Source organism: Girardinichthys multiradiatus, chromosome 22 (assembly GCF_021462225.1).
Source record: "Girardinichthys multiradiatus isolate DD_20200921_A chromosome 22, DD_fGirMul_XY1, whole genome shotgun sequence".
Lineage (NCBI taxonomy): Eukaryota > Metazoa > Chordata > Actinopteri > Cyprinodontiformes > Goodeidae > Girardinichthys > Girardinichthys multiradiatus.
Genome location: NC_061814.1, coordinates 9,295,523 through 9,313,990, shown reverse-complemented (window position 1 = coordinate 9,313,990; position 18,468 = coordinate 9,295,523). Strand labels below are relative to the sequence as shown.

Sequence of the window (18,468 nt, the reverse complement as noted above, 5' to 3'; positions counted from 1 at the left end):
AGACAAGGTGTGTATTAGGACAAGGAACAAATGATTAGATTTTGGCGGTGATGTAGAGCATCATCTGGATCCAGGATTCTTTTGAAGGATTCTTTATCATTGCCTGGCCGTAGGTCGACAACTTGGAATTCCCACATGGTTTGTGACCCTGTCAGCAGCTGACATGCAGTGGCCTTGGCAGAGGTTTGCGCTCTCTGAGTGCTTTTCTAATTTCTATTGTATCTGGCTAAGCTCTGTGTTGCGGTCCTCACGCAGGCTGGTTAAATGTATTTAGTGCTTTAAACACAAGCAAAGTTCTGGTACATTATTTCCTCAGCCAAGGAGGTTATGTTTTTATCTGCGTTTATCTATTCATCTCTCCGTCTGTTTGCGAAATATCAAGAAGGTATGAACAGATTTGCTGAGATTTTCAGATGAAGTGTGTATTAGGACGAAGAACAGATGGTTAGATTTTGCTGGTAACGCGGAGCACCATCTAGATCCCATATTTGTTTTTTTATTGCCACACCATGGTGCGACAAGAGTTCCCACATGATCCATCACCGTGTCAGCAGCTGACATACAATGGCCAAACGTCATCCAGAATATAGCTCAACAGAATAGAAAAAGTTGACGTGCGTCAATAACCCTATTGCCTTGGCGGAGGTTTGTGCTCCGAGTGTTTTTCTAGTTCTCAACATGTTATTAGCTACTGTAAGGAGGATTGTGAGACAAGGTACAGCTTACAGTCTCTTTTTCATTTCCAAGTGAAACTTCAATAGTCCAGCTTTAAACTCCTGACTGATTTAGAATCAGGATCTGGAAAAGAAACCTCTCTGGTTTTCTTTAACTTCACCTTGGGTAGCGGTGCAACCCGCAGGTCTTCGTTCAGTATATCTTCTGATCTTTTATATCAGCAAGATCCTCAGCGTATTGGCATGTCACTATGGCTGGAAGTGGCAGTTAGCGGTAGATTCAACTGATATTTATCACCTCTTGTGGTGACATCAGAGATGCTGTGCATGCTGGGAGGTGTAGTAGCAGTTCGTTTCTGTTTAAATGGACAATGGCCCAACACTTTGTTATTTTAAATTAGGACTTTAGAATGAACGAATCATAATAATCACAATATATGGACTAGTCATAGCTGAAGTGGATTGTTCTACATAGTCTGTCTTTTGTGCAACCTTTAGTCTAAATATGAAAACAAACCAAAAATGGAATTGAGGAATAGTGCAGGGGTCTGCATATATATATCTATATATATATATATATATCTATATAGATATATATATATATATAGATATATATATAGATATATCTATATAGATATATATAGATATATCTATATAGATATATATAGATATATCTATATAGATATATATAGATATATCTATATAGATCTATATATATAGATATATCTATATAGATATATATATAGATATATCTATATAGATATATAGATATATCTATATCTATATAGATATATAGATCTATATCTATATAGATCTATATATATATATATATCTATATATATCTATATCTATACATATATATCTATAGATAGATAGATATATATCTATATATATAGATATATAGATATTTAGATGTGTGCGTGTATGTATATAAGGATATATATACAGGGGTTGGATCACCCTTATACTTCATATTTCTATTTATGTGCAGGTTAGTCAACATAAAGCCTAACGCAACTTTTTTTGTAGATAGAATACAGGTCAACAAACTACTATTTCTTTTTTGACAACTTCAACGCCCACATAAAGTTATTGACCTGTATGTAATAACACCTCAGAAGCTCTATAGAGGTTTGAAGTGCTTGCTATGACCAACTGTAATTCTTCAAAAGTGACTCGTTCACAAGCAACAGAAGTGTGTTTGATATGCTTGGAATCTCCTTGATTGCTTGCTTTTATGCTTCTAAGCTATGAAACTGAAACACATGATCTGCTGGCCATGTACCACAGTCCACATTTGATCAATGTGGAATCTATCTAGTGTGCTGTGAGTCTAAGCTGTGACACTGAGCAACAATTCTGACTCCAAAGTTCTCTAGTAAAGGAGCAGTCACATCACATTGTATATCGTTGCTGTCAGGCAAAACCCTTTTATCTCCATTTTTACTCATTTCTGTTTTCTTGTGAAAATCAACTCTATTCATCACCCTTCACATCGGTCTGATGTTTTGTTGACACATTTGCAAAAGTATCAAAAAGAGCATGTAAATATGACTAAACAGTAGAAAAATACATTTTACTGAGACAGTTTTTTTTTTTTCCTGAAAAGTAAAATTTTGGTGGAGGTGAGGTTTCTTTTTGAAGCAATATGTGCAGGCGATGGTGAACTGTGTTATCCAGCTTGAGTGGCACTGTGTTGGCTGTGCAGTGCAGAGGAGAGGATATACAATAGTTTCATCAGCTACAAAAGGCATCAAAAAGTTGTTTTCTCCCACAGTAATGTTTTATACACTTACCCTTATACCTGTATACCCCATGCTGCAGAGGTTTTGTCTGTTACTGTGAACTGTGGGTGGAACTTCCAGGCTTGGTGATGTATGATTTATTTTATAGCTTGCATGAAAAAATATTGATATAAGTAAGTATTTCACCAAGTCCATGTTAACAGAAGAAAGAAGATCAACCCAAGAAAGATCAGAACACTGATCACTCAACATGCTTACACTAGCGTACATTCCACTCAATCGTGCACACATTCATATGCTGATACACAGATCGGTAGGCAACTTGAGGTTGAAATTGAACCCATAGCTTTTACGTTGCAGGACAACTAATCTTCCTACTAAGTCAAAGTTACCCAATTAAATAATGAAATGGTGAAATCTGGTGAAATAGTGCATGGTTTTATTTATCATTTTAGAATCAGGTAAAGACCAGTCATTGTTTAAATTAAAACCCTAGAGATAGGATTTACTTTGTTTTACCATTACTGTATACTACTCCCAAGCTGTTTGACACTGACACAAGTGTTGCTCCAGTTGGCACATCTGAATATGACTGACCTGCGAGTTATGAGCTGTCACAATGTCCTCTACATCGTCTCTCGCTTTAAAGACAAACTCTCTCAATTAGCAGCCGCCTAACGAGGTCATTAGCAACCTGGCGTTCCAAACTTTCTCATTGAAGATCCTTACATATTGAGATGGCACATTTTGTCTGAACATTTAGTCCTACACATTCACAGATGCAGTCATTCCAATATTAAAACAACACGAGTACACCAGGGTCATTCAAACATCGCAGAGATGTAAAATGATAATGGTAAAACACACAGAGCTGATGGCTTCAATATTTACACAGAGACAAAAGGAGAGAGGAGTTCTTAATAATGATAACTGGTGGTATGATTTGTGAAGTCATCTCTAAGCTTACCAACCCTTTTTTACATTCAACACCACTAAAATTTGATTTGACAAGTTTAGGGAAATCTTTTTTATGGAAATGGATTTGAACCATGAGTGACCCTTTCATTCTCCTCAACTTACTTCTCCTGATCTCCATTATTATCATTAAATTTGATGCCAAATTTTGAGGGATAGTGAATTATCCAAGTATTTATACCACTTTACAAGTTACAACCACATACTTAAATATATATTTTTTGATTTTGTAGAATAGACAAGCATCACTAATATGTGGTTTTCAAAATATTTTTCACATAAAATGTCAAAAAATAGTGGCCCACCTAAACTGACAGGTCAGGCAAGAAGAGCATTATTCAGGTCAGCTGCCTGGATCCTGATGGTAAATCTAGAAAGGCTGCAGAGACCCACAGCTCAGGATGGGAACATTTGCCGACAAGACATACTGTATATTTAATATAATATTTGCTCTCCACAAGCCTGGCCTTTGTGAAAGACTGGCAAAAAGAAAGTAATTGCTGAAAGAAAATGATAACCTGGAACACACCTTCACAACTGTGACACATGGTAGTGGCACCATCATGCTTTGGGGATGCTCTTCTGGAGACGAATACAGTGCAGGCCTGGAGGAAAACATATCAGAGGCTGCAAAAGACCAGAAACCGTAGTGGAAGCACACCTTCCAACAGGACAGCAACCCTAAATAAACAGCCAGAGCTATGATGAAATGTTACAGATCGAAACATATTCATGCGTTGGAATGTCACTGAATATGAATGACTTTGCAAAGAAGAATGGGCAGATGTTTTCGACTCTAGGGGCCTTATCTTCAAAGATCCCAAATAGCAGGTGCTAATTGGCGTTATACTGTAAATAAATTGCAGGTGCAATAAGTGGGCATGATGCATGCGATTTTCAAAGATTGCGCGTGCAATCTCTGAAAATCAGGTGCACATTGCCCTATTCCGGTGTGCACCTGTTTTGCACTGCTACGTGCAAAACAGGTGCACACCACCCTAATCAATTGAGGAAATTGCGTGTGCTACTGGCTGGAACAAGAGGAAAAGCAAACAGATCTTCTGCTGAGTTACTAGAAATCTGCAGGGATTGTTACGCTGCATCTGCCCTGATGAGATTTTCTTTTTTTTCTTCTCTTACTCGACGTAACTCGCAACAAATTGGCCAATCAATATTAACAATATAAAAGACAAATATGTCTATTAATTAATTTTGTTCCCTTGATCTTTTAATTCTTTTCGGAGACTGTTGAGGTAGGAAAACTTTACTGGCCATTAGTTAACTCTTACATTACTCCTCACCTCTCCCCGACTTTTTTAATTTGACACTCCAAAGGACAATCCTCAGTCAGAGATCAGTTGTACGTTTCCACAAGTTTATTAAAACCAATCTGAATTCAGAGAGGGGACCTCACACTTACACTGGTACCTGGAAACGTCTGTGTGTTGTCTCACTGCGGGTGCGCCACATTACATTTTATACCCCACACTGCTATGCAGTACACATACACAATCATTCGGTCTGTGGATGTCTCCCCAGCAACAGTATCAAAGAAACAGAGATACTTTTCATCATTTAATTAAAGAATTGTTTCCCAAACGTCTTCAGGAATCTTCAGGGAGAGGAGTACCATGCCTCCCTAATCCACTGTCGTCTTCTCACGATACAGACAGAAAACACCTGCAAGCTTTAACCTTGAATAATAAACACTCATTGTGTGACCACACTAGAAGCTACTGTTTAAGGATTTTTCTAACTCTCAAAAGCATAAATAAAAACTCCTAATAATAATCAATCTATAAGCAGCAAATCTCAAATATATCTTAGCTTTAGCTACTAATGATAAGGCATTTATATTTCCACAAGACTCAACGGGTTCTGTTGTTTTTTTGAAAGTACATGTTTGAAGAGTTCAAAGTTTATCATAAACAGCCACAATATTTAAGCCTGAACGTAATATTAGCAACTTAAAAATAGATTGTTGTAGGAGTTGGCAATCTGTATGTTATAGCTTTGCTAATTTTAAAACATAGCATCACATCGAATATATGTACGTAAAAATAAAGGATTTTCCAACACCAAATCACAGTGGGTCTTTTACATGATGTGTGATTACAAGCTGTGCTCGCTTGATCAATTATGTAAGCATTTTGCCAGGATCAGGTTTGTGCGTATTCAGTAAATGATCACTGACAGCGATGTTACGCTGGAATGATGTTCAATGAAGTGTTGAAAGGAGTTTTACCATAAGAGAAATATTGCGGCGTCTGTTTGTGATTGGCTCAAAATCAGTTTAGATAATCCTACATAGAATCCTCTATTCTCATCTGGTTTTAATATATTTTTTTTTGTCAACCTAAATCTGTTGGCACAGGTGTCATCTGTCATTCTTGACACCAGACATTTTTTGCGTCTCAGTTAGCAACTGCATTTCAAACGTGCTAAATCCGCACGCAGTAATTGTGCCCGCAAACCGTTTCAGGGTTTGAAAATCGCATTGCACGTGGTAAGGGATGACATTTGCATATCCTCCCTCCATGAATTTGCTCGTTTGGGTCATTATCATATGTTTTGCATATTCAGGAAGGCAAACACGATAAATAGTTGGCACCCGCAGTTCCGCTGATTTTGCACACGCAATATGATTACCACCTTGTTTGTAGATCAGATTTGCTGATGCTAACAGGTTTGCATGCGGTTTTGTACACGCAAATCTTTTGAAGAACAGGCCCTAGGTGTACAAAGTTGTATTTGCAGTAAAAGTAAAAGTATTGACTAAGCACGGCTGAAAACAAATGTGCAGTACACTTTTACCGTTTTTATTAGTAAAAAAAAAAAAACTAATTTAAAAATCATTTCTAATTTTCCTTCCACTTAACAGTTGAATTAAATTGCCCTCTTCTGTCACATAAAACACCAATAGAATTTATATACATTTTTGATTCAAATGTAACAAATTTTTAAATAAATGCAATGTTTATGAATATTATTGCAAGGATGTATTTGTTGATTTTCTTTCGAGTTCAGTTCCGACATGTCTTGGAAAATAAGTGACCCTCGTCATTTTTGTTCTAGTTTCAGGCATGTTTAGAAACACCTTTACCTCTTTACCTCCTGTGTGTTCTTGTCTTTAAGCTTGTGACAAGTGGACAGTCCTTCCTAGACCAGGGCTTCACAGGGACGTAAACCGCTTTGGACACTCTGCTGTGGTTAGCAACGGGTGAGTCTCTCTCTTCCAAGCTACCCATCATCACCCCTGTCCATCTTAACAGAATTTACTTTCGTGAAACTTGTACTTTTAAAATACACCATTCACCTTTAAGGTTTCCTTGATGTCTTTTCTTCATGTCCTCAAAGCTTCTGCAGTACCCTTTAAGATTTTTGTGGTTTTCTTGTTTATGGGTTGATTCCTGTCGGTAAATGTTATATTTAGCTACACGTCTCCTGCTTTTCTTCCCTTTCTCTATCTCCTGTGAAGCTCTTTGTCTAGAAACACCTTTGTATGGAGATGCTGCTCCTGCTTCACATTTCTCACTAACGTTCTCTTTATAGCTGTGTTGCTGTTCCTGTCGTCATCTCCACTGAACAGACGACCTTGATGCTGATAAGAATTTTTGCTTTGCAACCCTTCAAGAATTTGAAGAAAAAAAAGTGTTAGCTTAAGTCTCTTGCTATGAAAATCAACCTTCTTATTGTAGGTTTAAAAAAAACTGTCTCTGAATGTCAGCCTTTAATATAAAATAAGTGGCTGCTTCACAAAATCCATCAGAATATGGACGAATGTTTCTTTCTTTCATTTGAAATGATGGTCTGATCCTTTCACACAATGTACCCTCCAAAAAGTCAGCTTTGGCCACAGAAATGTCAGCTTTTAACTTCAGAAGGCTTGCTTCAAGCAACAAAGTTCAGTTTTATTTTATAGGTCTTTCTGCTGCCTTTCAAAGTTTTATACTTGTGTTAATCTGTGCATACATTTCTTGTCTGTGTAATATTGCTGCTGTCTGACCATGTTTCAGCTGTAAATCTCTCCTAAACTCTTCATGATGTGATTTGCTCAGCTCCATGTACGTCTTTGGAGGCTTTTCGGGTCTGCTTCTGAATGATGTGTTGGCCTACACCCCTCCGTCCTGCCGAGCCTTCTTATCCTCATCTCTGTGTTTGGCGGCTGGGCCTGGAGTTCGCTGCCACTGGGTGAAAAGTAAATGCCTCCCATGGGAGTCAATACAGCATGACCACATCATTCCAGCTCCTTTTTGCCCTGCACGACCTGGTAGGCTACAGTGGTATTTCAACTGCTTACTATTTCTATTTATCTACATCTTACCAAAACCGCAAGACCCTGCAATTTAAGATGAGCTTTAATCCCAGTAGCCTGATTGTTTCATTATGATTGTAATTATTCTGAAAGCTTTTGATTTTCAAGTTTGTTTGTATATTGTAATTATGCAAACCGTAGGTCAACAATGTTCCAATTAGCTCACTTAAAACCAGTTGGGATAATACTGAACCAGATGTGGCTGCAGAAACTCTTCTTTGTGTTCTGCTTCCTTCACCTCACTGCAGATTTAAATAAAAAGTATTTAGAACATTTGTTTTAACATAAAGCACAGTTCCAGACTGCCTGAATTGGATGACCATGTCATGTGTTTTAATTTGTGAAACTAAATGAAATGCATTTTTACACAGAGCTAAATTATCACTACAATTTAAGTGAATAAAGACAAAGAACAATGGGCACAGGAGAAACTAAATGTAAACACAGATAATCTAATCAACCAAAAGACAAGGACCATTAACATGTCCAATCAAACCCAAAAGAACAGAACAGGACACAAGAAAGTACCAAGAAAATCAACACAAAGGAATGAACCAATATGGTGAGAGCCTAAACACTAACACTAAAATGACCCAAATACCAACACAAGTGAGAACCAAAACACAAACAGCTGTGGATAATGACAACTTTGTAAAAACAATTTGTGATTTTACTATTAGTCAGATGCTAAGTTAATTAGACATTTGTAATTACACCTAAAATTACTGTAAAGATTGGTATGACGTGAACTACAACATTATACACTAAGGAATAAATCCAATTCAAATTCAAAAATACTTTATTCATCCCAAAAGTAAATTAAATAAAATGTTTCAGTCTCAACTATGTAGCTTATTTTATTAATGGTACCATTGTGCAAACAGGACTTTAAAACTAAACATCAACATTTGTTTATGAACAAATATTACTTTCCATCATCACAGAGGCTAATATCTCTTTCTTCGCAGTAAGAAAAACTTCTTCTTGTGTTTTTTTTTTTAAATCATTGCTTCTTCTGTGTTAAATGTCTTAAATTCAGCTAAATACCGCAAAATCCCTTTACTGCCCATTTTCAGGGGTTTCAATCCTGCAATAATTTATTTATACATTGTTAATTGTTTTTTTTTAATCTAAAGTATTCATTTAATTCAATGTTACATAATTGAAATATATGCACATGATTACCAATTTCTACAATCCTAACAAAATTAGGATTGACAGTTATATGCACTGTCATAATGTGGTTTGGTAAAAGGCCCAAGTGCAGGCAAAAAGGTAGGGTGAAGGGAGTAATGGTTTATTTACAAAAGAAAAATAAAGGACAATTACAAAAGGTGAAAACTCACAGCATAGCACAAGGGGATCAAGACATGGAGCACAGATGTAGTAACAGGAGCAACAAAGAATCAAGCAAAGAACAAGAGCCAGTGAGTATATATTAAGTGTGGAAAGTGTTCATACAATGCAGGTGTCTGTAATCAGGTGATAATTTGGAACAGCTGATGCACAATGAAAGCAGGGAGCTGAGGGAGGGAGACAAATTAACCTGAAAGAAACTGAACAGAGATATAAAAAAATCCAGAGAAAATATCTAACAAAGATCTAATAGAAAATAACTCAAAGTACAAAGAACATAATAAACAAGAAAGCTAAAAACAAAAGAAAAATTAAAATAAAGTGCCTACTAACAAAAAACTATTAATTGAGAAAATAAAACCTGAATATGAACACAGAGAAATGACAAAACAATGGGAGGATCAAAGTACGCACACAATAGAAAATCAAAAACCATACACCTCAAGATTGTGACTGTTATGTTACTCATTTGCATCTCATTATTACCTATTGTGGCAAAACCAGTATTTACAAAAAAAATACATATATTTTTATCTACTTTGATATAACAGTATTAAAAGACATCATTAAGCTGGTTTGTATTTATTGCAAAAACTACTTTAGACTCGAACAATTTACTAGAGTTTATCATCCAAAGTCCATGTGGTCTGCTGCATGGACTTCCGCTTTCATGAACCAAATGCAGCTCACAATTTGAACACTAGATTATGGTGAAATACTTCAAATACTATCCTTAGCATGGAAATCATATGTATCAGCCAGCATTTGTAGTACACAAACACTAAATTGGCTATATTTAGACTAGAACAGGATTGATTCTAATGTGCAACACCAGCCCAAAAAGGGATAAAATTTGCATAAGCATAAGCAAGTGCAAGGATGGCTGTATAAAAAAATAATGACTGTAAATTTGGAAACATTAATGGTCTCAGATAAATAACTGGCAGAATAACATTTAACTTAGAAGAATACATTACACAGGATGATGCTTCACTTTCCAAATCAGTTTTTTGGTTAAAAATAGTCAGCATATAAAAAGGTTGGTTTATCGTATAAGAAAAAAGAAATGCCACAAAGATCTTAAATGTGTGTTGTTGTTTTCACGACAACAATGCACGTTTTTTCTGAAAATGGCACAATTTTTACACCAGGTTCCAGAGTGTAATGGTTTGAAAACATTCCAGTCTCTGTTATCATGTTGACGGGAAAATGGAATCTTTCTTATGGGGAAGCCCTGGCTCATGCACAGTATGACTGAAATCAATAGAAATTATTGTGCACCCACACAACATACCGGCTGCAAACCAGTTTAAAACCCAAAGAAGATATCAACAATAACAATGGCTGATTGCTGAGTAGTTACTGTTGACTCTTTTGAATCTAACGACTTTTCTCCAACAAAGCGCTCATTTTATCCCCCATTTTTAAGCAGGAAGTATTTGCACAAGTTGAGTTTGAAAAAACTGTTGCTCACTAGTGGTGTGGTGGGGGAATTACAGCATTTTACTTCTCTACTGAGACTGTAATTAAAACATTGTCATGTTAACGGAAAGAGAAAAAAAAGCCCGTTTTCAATGGATCATTGTCATGTAAACATGGCCTATTTAGTGTTATAATTGCTAAATCTGCTATATTAGACTTGCAGTTGTGTCAGTTCTGTAACAGTGTCTCTCATAGTGGTAAATATGTGTGTGTGTGTGCTTGTCATGCAATGAGAACTGCACACATTAATAAAACAACGGGCAGATATGCAACAGTGTGACAGATTTAAATTGTCACATGAGTTTCTGGATGTTTTCTTAGTATATAAAAGCAATAGGACCAAAATGCAAGGGAATAACTTATGGTAACCTGCTTTCTTGATTGACATTTGGATAAAAATGATTGATCTTTGCATTTTTAATCGGCGTTAGAAAGACAAACAAAGCAGTGTTCTGTTAAAATGTTTCTGTATGTCTAAGCTGAAGAGCATGTCTCGCTCTTTCTGCAGATAGTACAGATGAACAGTGTATCCACTTCTCAGACTGCGCAAGCTGCACGGCCAACACCCGGGGCTGTCAGTGGTGCGAGGACAGGAAGTGCATCTCTGCCTCGAGCAACTGCACTGTGGTAAGTCCATACAGGTTATCTGTTAAAAAGTATTTAAAACACACATCTACTACAACCCTCCTGCTTTTCAGACAATCATGCAGTACCTTCTATTATTTGAAAATATATATATTATATATATATAATATATATACATATTTATATAAATTTTTATCTCAGAAATGCTTGAAATGCCAGTTAATGATCAATATACAGATTCTTGAATTGTTTTTTGATCTTCTACAGCACTTTTGTTTATTTCTTCCATCTGTTTCTCTGTTTTTAATCTGAACAATGCTCTGACTGTTTTTCTGCGTGTGCCTTTGTGTTGTTTTTCTTTCTGTGTATTTGCTTGGCTGCATCTGAATATGAATCAATAAATGAATCTGATTGTGCGTGTGTGTCTGTGTGTGTACAGCTAACTCTGGAGCTGGCCCAGCACCATGGTGGCGCTCTGTCTCTGTCTCCTCCTCCATCCATGTTGTCTGAACATCAGCTCAGCTTGTGGAAGCATGGAGGGCGAAGGAGGGGACATGTGTGTATTATTTACAATAAGGAGAATATTGAACTTTTTCTGTTAGGCTGCAGCCTTTTTCACTTTGCTCTTTCCTGGGAACATCTACTTGACTGTAATTTCATATTTAAAAATTATTTAATTTTAATATACTCATGAATGATATCTAAATGCAAAAGGTTTTAGTAAACAAGAAATTGGTCTTTAAAATAAGAAAGCATATTTTTTAAGGGTTTGCAACATTTTGCTCAATTGAAAAAGATATGTACAGCTGTAATTCTTTTAAATTAAAGAGCCATACAGTCAGACAAGTCAATTTCCAATCTTGATGGAAAATATTATAAGTTTAAGGCAAGCTGGCACATTAGGCCAGGACAATTTCTTTTGTCAGAAAGTGAAAGCTATGTCTTATGTAGCTGATTGGAGAAAATTATTTTCTTAATTGAACTCAGTTTTTTTTAAATCATTTTTAAGTAAGAATAAGAAAAAAGGTGTGGCATATGGAGCAATTTATAGTTCTTAAGGACATAATAAATCTGACATAATTAAGACTGGCATTGCAACAGAGGTATATTATCTAATCAATCCAATCCAACCAAATACACTAATTTAAATTCAATTACATAGATTCCAGTTATAATACAATGTAGTTTCTAATGTCAATTGGTGTTCTGTCTATGGACACCCAGACAGTTGCATCTAGTTACTGACTTTGACTCCTGAGCAAGCATGTGGGGAGTCTGCAAAGAAACAACTCCTGTTTAACAGGAATTTTGACATGTATTGATATGCACCTAAATAAATACAGGGGTTGGACAATGAAACTGAAACACCTGGTTTTAGACCACAATAATTTATTAGTATGGTGTAGGGCCTCCTTTTGCGGCCAATACAGCGTCAATTCGTCTTGGGAATGACATATACAAGTCCTGCACAGTGGTCAGAGGGATTTTAAGCCATTCTTCTTGCAGGATAGTGGCCAGGTCACTACGTGATACTGGTGGAGGAAAACGTTTCCTGACTCGCTCCTCCAAAACACCCCAAAGTGGCTCAATAATATTTAGATCTGGTGACTGTGCAGGCCTCTTACCCTGCTAATTGAACCTCCACACTTTGCTCTTACTGGTGCAATGTGCAATCAATGAAGACTGCCTACCAGGCTGGTCCAATTTAGCCATGAAACCTCCCACACTAAAATGACAGATGTTTCACTTTCATTGTCCACCCCCGGTAGTTCATCATTACAGCTTCACAGTCATAACACATTGCATTTGGATATGGTTTAACAATTGTAGAATCGTGATCTCCAGGATAAAAGATTATTCCAGCTCATGATGAAGGCAGTCTGTCAGAGTGTGTTATATCTGCAAAAAGGCTTAATATTTTGCCATGCAACAAGTTGTGGTGTAGTGTCCATGTAAGTCATTCAGTGTGCACATTTATACTTTCTGAACTCTGCTGTTCAGTCACATATCTAACAACATCAGATCAACAGTCATTTGCAGTTCCTGTGGCATAGACAAAAAAAGAATTACTTTTGCATGTGGTTTAGAAGCAGCTATTGATACTCTCAACAAAACTGAGTAAACAAAATAGACTTTTCTTGTCTGGACTACATGTTTAAATGAATGACTTTGCCAGATTTTCTTGCAGGTTATTTCAAAGTGCCAAGGTTAAAAGTACTGCTGCAGATAAAGAACTGCACAAATTATGTTAGACATTAATGAGGTTCATGCATTTATTCAAGGTAAAAACAAAGTATACTCACTTCTAGGTATAGCATTGTAGATATTATGACCTAATAAAAATGAAACATTACACACTTTCACTAACTGTCAAACAAAGATGAAGATAGAAATGAAATAGCTGTGTGAAAATGGAAAAATTTAAATGTCTTGATCATCATCAATGTGACCGCCTCTGCCTCTTAAAGTCCATCATTCTATAGTGAGAGGAATAAACAACATTAAAGATAGCTGCCACCTTTCAGGGGTGGACGTCCCTGCAATTTCCCTGAAAGGTCAGACCATACCATGCTCATAGAAACTGAAAAATAAAAGCAAGTGCTACACCACAAACGTTTCAGGCCTCAGGTGCTAAAGGTTAATAACAGAACAACTAGAAACAGAGTGAACAAAGATAGGTTGTTTGAAAGGGTCAACAGGAGAAAGCCTTTTCCCCAAAAAATTAATATAGCAGTCTGAATTAGGCTCGCAAATTTGCATCTGAAGGAACCGCAAACATTTTGGAAGATCTTCCTTTAGACAAATAACACCTATGACCACTATGTCTGGTGAAAACCAAACTACATATCTGCACAAACATCTCCCGACTGTGAAGCATGGTGGTGGATCGATCTGATTTGTGCTTTTACTGCCACTTTGAAATCTTTAAGTTGACCATCAACATCTCCGTTTACTAAAGAAATCTACAGTCAAATATGAGGCTGTTTGCCAGTTGAAGCTTGACCCAAAGTGGGTCAGGCAACAGGACAATGGTCCCAAACACATCAGCAAATCTACAACAAATTATCTGAAAAATGAAAGCATGAACGTGTTGCAAGGGCCCAACCAAAGTCTAGATCTTAACCTGAGATAAAAGCTTTAGTGGGTACTTTTTATACACCTGTGTAGAAATAAATGCATTCAAATTTAATGAACTGAAGCAATGCTGTGGAGCAAAAAACCTTCAAAATGACATGAAACCCAAAAAGACACAGCTGACTTCCTCAACTTGCTTCTGCTTACGTTTCTCTGCAAGCTGTTGAGTTATGGGGTGTACTTAGTTTTTCGACACATATTTCCATTCTAAAAAAGTGGGGATGTGGAATCTGTTGTATGTTTTGTCCATTTGAGGTTAGATTTAAATACATTTAGATTCTGGTAAAGACCAGATGATATTTATTGTGAATATGTTAACAACTTTGACAACTTCAGGATTAGAAAATGGAGCATTTTCTTGTTTTTTCTTATATCTTACTCTGTGCAGTCAGATAGCCACTGCTTTTAGAATGAATCCTTCAATAAAAAACGTCTTCTGTATAAAATGCTCATATTGATTTCATTTCTCACTCTGCATGCTCTGTTTGACTTCTCATTCACCACGCCCATCACTCTTTATTCATTTTTCAGCCTCTATATATATTTTTCCAGGTTTATTGTATTTACTTGAAAATGAAAAACTTTAAAGTGAACAGTTATTGTTTCTTCATATCACCTCTCTGTGTTTGTGAAGTCTGTGAGAGACTCGTCCAGGTGCAAGCGCAGGGAGGAGCAGGAGTGTTCCCGACTGGCCAGCTGCAGGAGCTGCTCCCTGAACATCAACTGTCAATGGGAGCCGCAGCAGCAGGAGTGTCAGGCACTGCCCGGTGAGGAGATACACTCATTAAAACACATGTAATACTGAACCTAATTTTGTTGGCAGTTGATCCTAAATTCATGAAGTTTATTCGTAAAAGTTAATGCATTAAAGGCCTGATCGTCAAAGACCCCAAATAGCGGGTGCTAGTTTACATGTACTGTAAATAAATTGCATATCCTATCTCCATGAATTTGCTCGTTTGGGTCATTATCATATGTTTTGCATATTCAGGAAGGCAGACACGATAAATAGTTTGCACCTGCAGTTCTGCTGATTTTGCACATGCAATCGATTACCACCTTGTTTGTAGATCAGCTTTGCTGACGCAAACAGGTTTGCGTGTGGTTTTGTACACGCAAACCTTTTGAAGATCAGGCCCTAAAGGTTTTACTCTAGACTTGTCTGATCATTGTTGTACCGTGTTGTGGAAATGTTTTTTTTCCCCAATTACAGTTTTCATTTGTTTGGCATACCTATATGTTTCAGATCATAGAGTTACATAATTAGAACCTGTCAAACAACATGAAGTAGGCTACAAGATTTCGGAGCAACACATTTTGCTCTTATTGAAAGAAATTCAAAACAGATGAGAAGCAGTTATTGACATCAATATGGAAAGGATTACAAAGCGGTGAACCACAGTGAGCGCCATTGTCCACAAATTGATAAAAAATTGAATAATTGATCTAATGGACAACTATACAAAGTGCATTGATATTCAGGTGAAAAATCACAAAAATCCTCCTTTTGATTCTTTTCTTCTTCTGACAATGTTAAGAGACAGTAGTGAAAACTGTGTATCTCTAAGTATAACACGTATGTTCAGCTGAGCTGACACTAAAAATGAATACGGGAATATCCTTGTCCACAAGTCCACTTCTAAAAACACTACCAGTCAAACGTTTTAGACACACTTTTTCACTTAATGGCTCTCTTTATTTTCATGACTATTTAAATTCTAGATTCTCACCAGAGACAACAAAGCTGTGAATGAACACACATGAAATTATGTAGTAAACAAAAAGTGTGAAATAACTCTAAACATGTTTATATATTAGATTCTTTAAAATAGCCACCCTTTGCTTTGATGACTGCTTTGCTCTCTTAGCTTTCTCTCCATGAGCTTCATGAGGTGGTCACCTGAAATAGTTTTCCAAAGAGTCTTGAATGAGCTTCACAGAGGTTCATTTAAGGACGGTCAAAGGTTAATATTTCAGTCATCACAGTAAAGGACTTTAAGGAATCTAAAATATAACATTTAAAGTTGTTTTACAAGTTTTTCTTTGCTACATGTTTTGTTTGCTTCCATATGTGTTCGTTCATTCACTGTTTTGATACCTTCAGTGAGAATATACGTACAGTGTAAATAGTCATAAACATAAAGGAAACCATTGAATGAGAAAGGCGTTCTAAAACTTCTGACCAATATTGTAGCTTAAAAAAACAAAACTAAGTTTTTGTAGTTCCCTAGTCCATAATGAATCCATCTGAATTCTTGTGGCATGGCCAAAATTCCCCCACAGCAATGAAAAAGACTAATTTCCTGAGAGTGCTTAATGGTGGCTGTTTCCATAAGAGGTGGTGCTACCAGTTATTAGATCTAGGGAGCAATTACTTTATCACATAGAGTGAAGTTGGGTTTGCATAGCTTTTGTCCCTTAATAAGTGAAAACATAATTTAAAAAACTGCTTTTTGTATTTATTCAGGTTATATTTGTTCAATATTAAAATACATTTGATGATCTGAAACATTGGAATTAGAACTAACCCCGCCCCCAGACAAATTTAGAAATTTGCCACCAAAGTGGGCATTGCCAAGAGACGGAGAGGGGCATGGCAAAGTGTGGGGATTGGTGGAGGGGGTAAAGTGGGGGTATGGTCAGGACAAGCGACAGATCTTTTGAGGGGGAGGATTTTTCAACCCCCTCATCACTGGAGATTTATGGAGCCCAGCGGGCCTGAGCCTTATCAGTTCTAGCCACTGGTTCAAGGAGGTGACTCAGCAAAGCCTGAAGCTGGCGCTGCCGAGGCAGTGGAGGACAGAATGGATCCATTTCTGAGTGGTGATGTTAGCAACATCATCGATAGCATGGGCTACTTTTCAAAGCAGTTACAAACTTTACATTTGCATGTTGATTTAAATTATCTCAAGTAAAACATATGATTGAAGGTATAAGGCATACAAATACAATTCTCTTTCACCAGGTGCACTTGTGACATGTACATCGACCAAGCTGTACTGTTTGTAACCAACAAGAAAATATTGCAGAATTAAACAAGTTTACATGAAAATGTCATAAGTTGCACATTAACACAGAAATTGCAACTTAAAGCCCAGGTTATAAAGTTTATCTGCAAAAAAAAAAACTGATTTGGGGTTTAGCTACTCTTTAGGTGACAAAAACCAGAAGAAATTCTGGTAGAAATAAATTTTCACTCTACTGCATTTGAAGCTTTGAAACTTCATATCTCTAAGAGCCTGAAAGGCAGATTCTTTTAATGTACATCAAGTTAGACATCAAATACCAGTTTAAACTTTCACATTTATTCCCATCGATGGGAAAGCCACCTGGTTTTAACCCTGATTCCCAGTCAGGAAAGGTCTGCGTCAGCCTGCACTAATTGTTGTCAGTCGGCAGAGCGAGTCGGCACAAAAATCTCTTTGTGTGGGACTGGGTGAAGACTGGAATCCGTAAGTGTGTAAAGCGAACCGAGCCGACCTGACCTCAGTCACAGTTGAACAAGCATGTTTGAATTTTTTTGAGGAGAGCCCAGTTGGGTAGTGTGAATGGATTACCAACCCAACTGCTAACATTATATTGTTGTGTGTTAAAGACAGAAATAATTAACATTTTTAGATTAAATCCAACATTGACAGTCATTTTAAAACCCACAAACAAACTTGCTACCTCAAATAAATGTTCTACACTCTCAACATTAGTATAATGGAGAATACATATAATATTCACCGTTGGATTATGGTTATCATATTTTTAAGTGCATCTTTTTTATTTTGTGGGCGAAGGTAAGAAACATAATCTGTCCGAATTCTAAGCATATCTTCTATTGTCGCCACCTATTGGTATAACTGTTTCCACTAGAGTTTCCACAGGAGTTTGATGCACTCTGTTGGCTTTGGTTGGTCTGATAAATCCTGTAGTCTGTGATCCAGCAGCTGGTCCAGCTGTTAACTGTGTGATCCCCAGACTTTCAGTTGTGAAACAAAAAACAGCTTTTTAGTGTGAGCAACCAGTCTTTTCTAGGTCTAACATGACCAATAATGTATTTATTATTTATTATTATTTTTATTGCACTTAATCCCCACAGTTGAAATAGATCTTGGGGACCAAGCTGATTAAGTTTATTGGGATTGGTGGGGACAACATAAAAATAGAAAAGAAAAGGAACAGCAGTGAACATGTGGGTTAATCCTAACTGAAA

At 36.7% G+C, this 18,468-nt stretch overlaps 1 protein-coding gene across 3 annotated transcripts in view; it reads left to right on the top strand.

Moving 5' to 3' along the window:
* Nucleotides 1-18,468, top strand: part of LOC124859164 (attractin-like protein 1) — a 482,005-nt gene that overhangs the window by 102,581 nt on the left and 360,956 nt on the right. For all 3 annotated transcript variants that reach the window (XM_047351754.1, XM_047351757.1, XM_047351755.1), the window contains exons 11-15: nucleotides 6,530-6,614; nucleotides 7,453-7,664; nucleotides 11,056-11,174; nucleotides 11,572-11,688; nucleotides 14,902-15,034. In XM_047351754.1, the coding sequence (XP_047207710.1) occupies nucleotides 6,530-6,614; nucleotides 7,453-7,664; nucleotides 11,056-11,174; nucleotides 11,572-11,688; nucleotides 14,902-15,034 (666 nt within the window). The remainder of the gene's footprint in view (nucleotides 1-6,529; nucleotides 6,615-7,452; nucleotides 7,665-11,055; nucleotides 11,175-11,571; nucleotides 11,689-14,901; nucleotides 15,035-18,468) is intronic.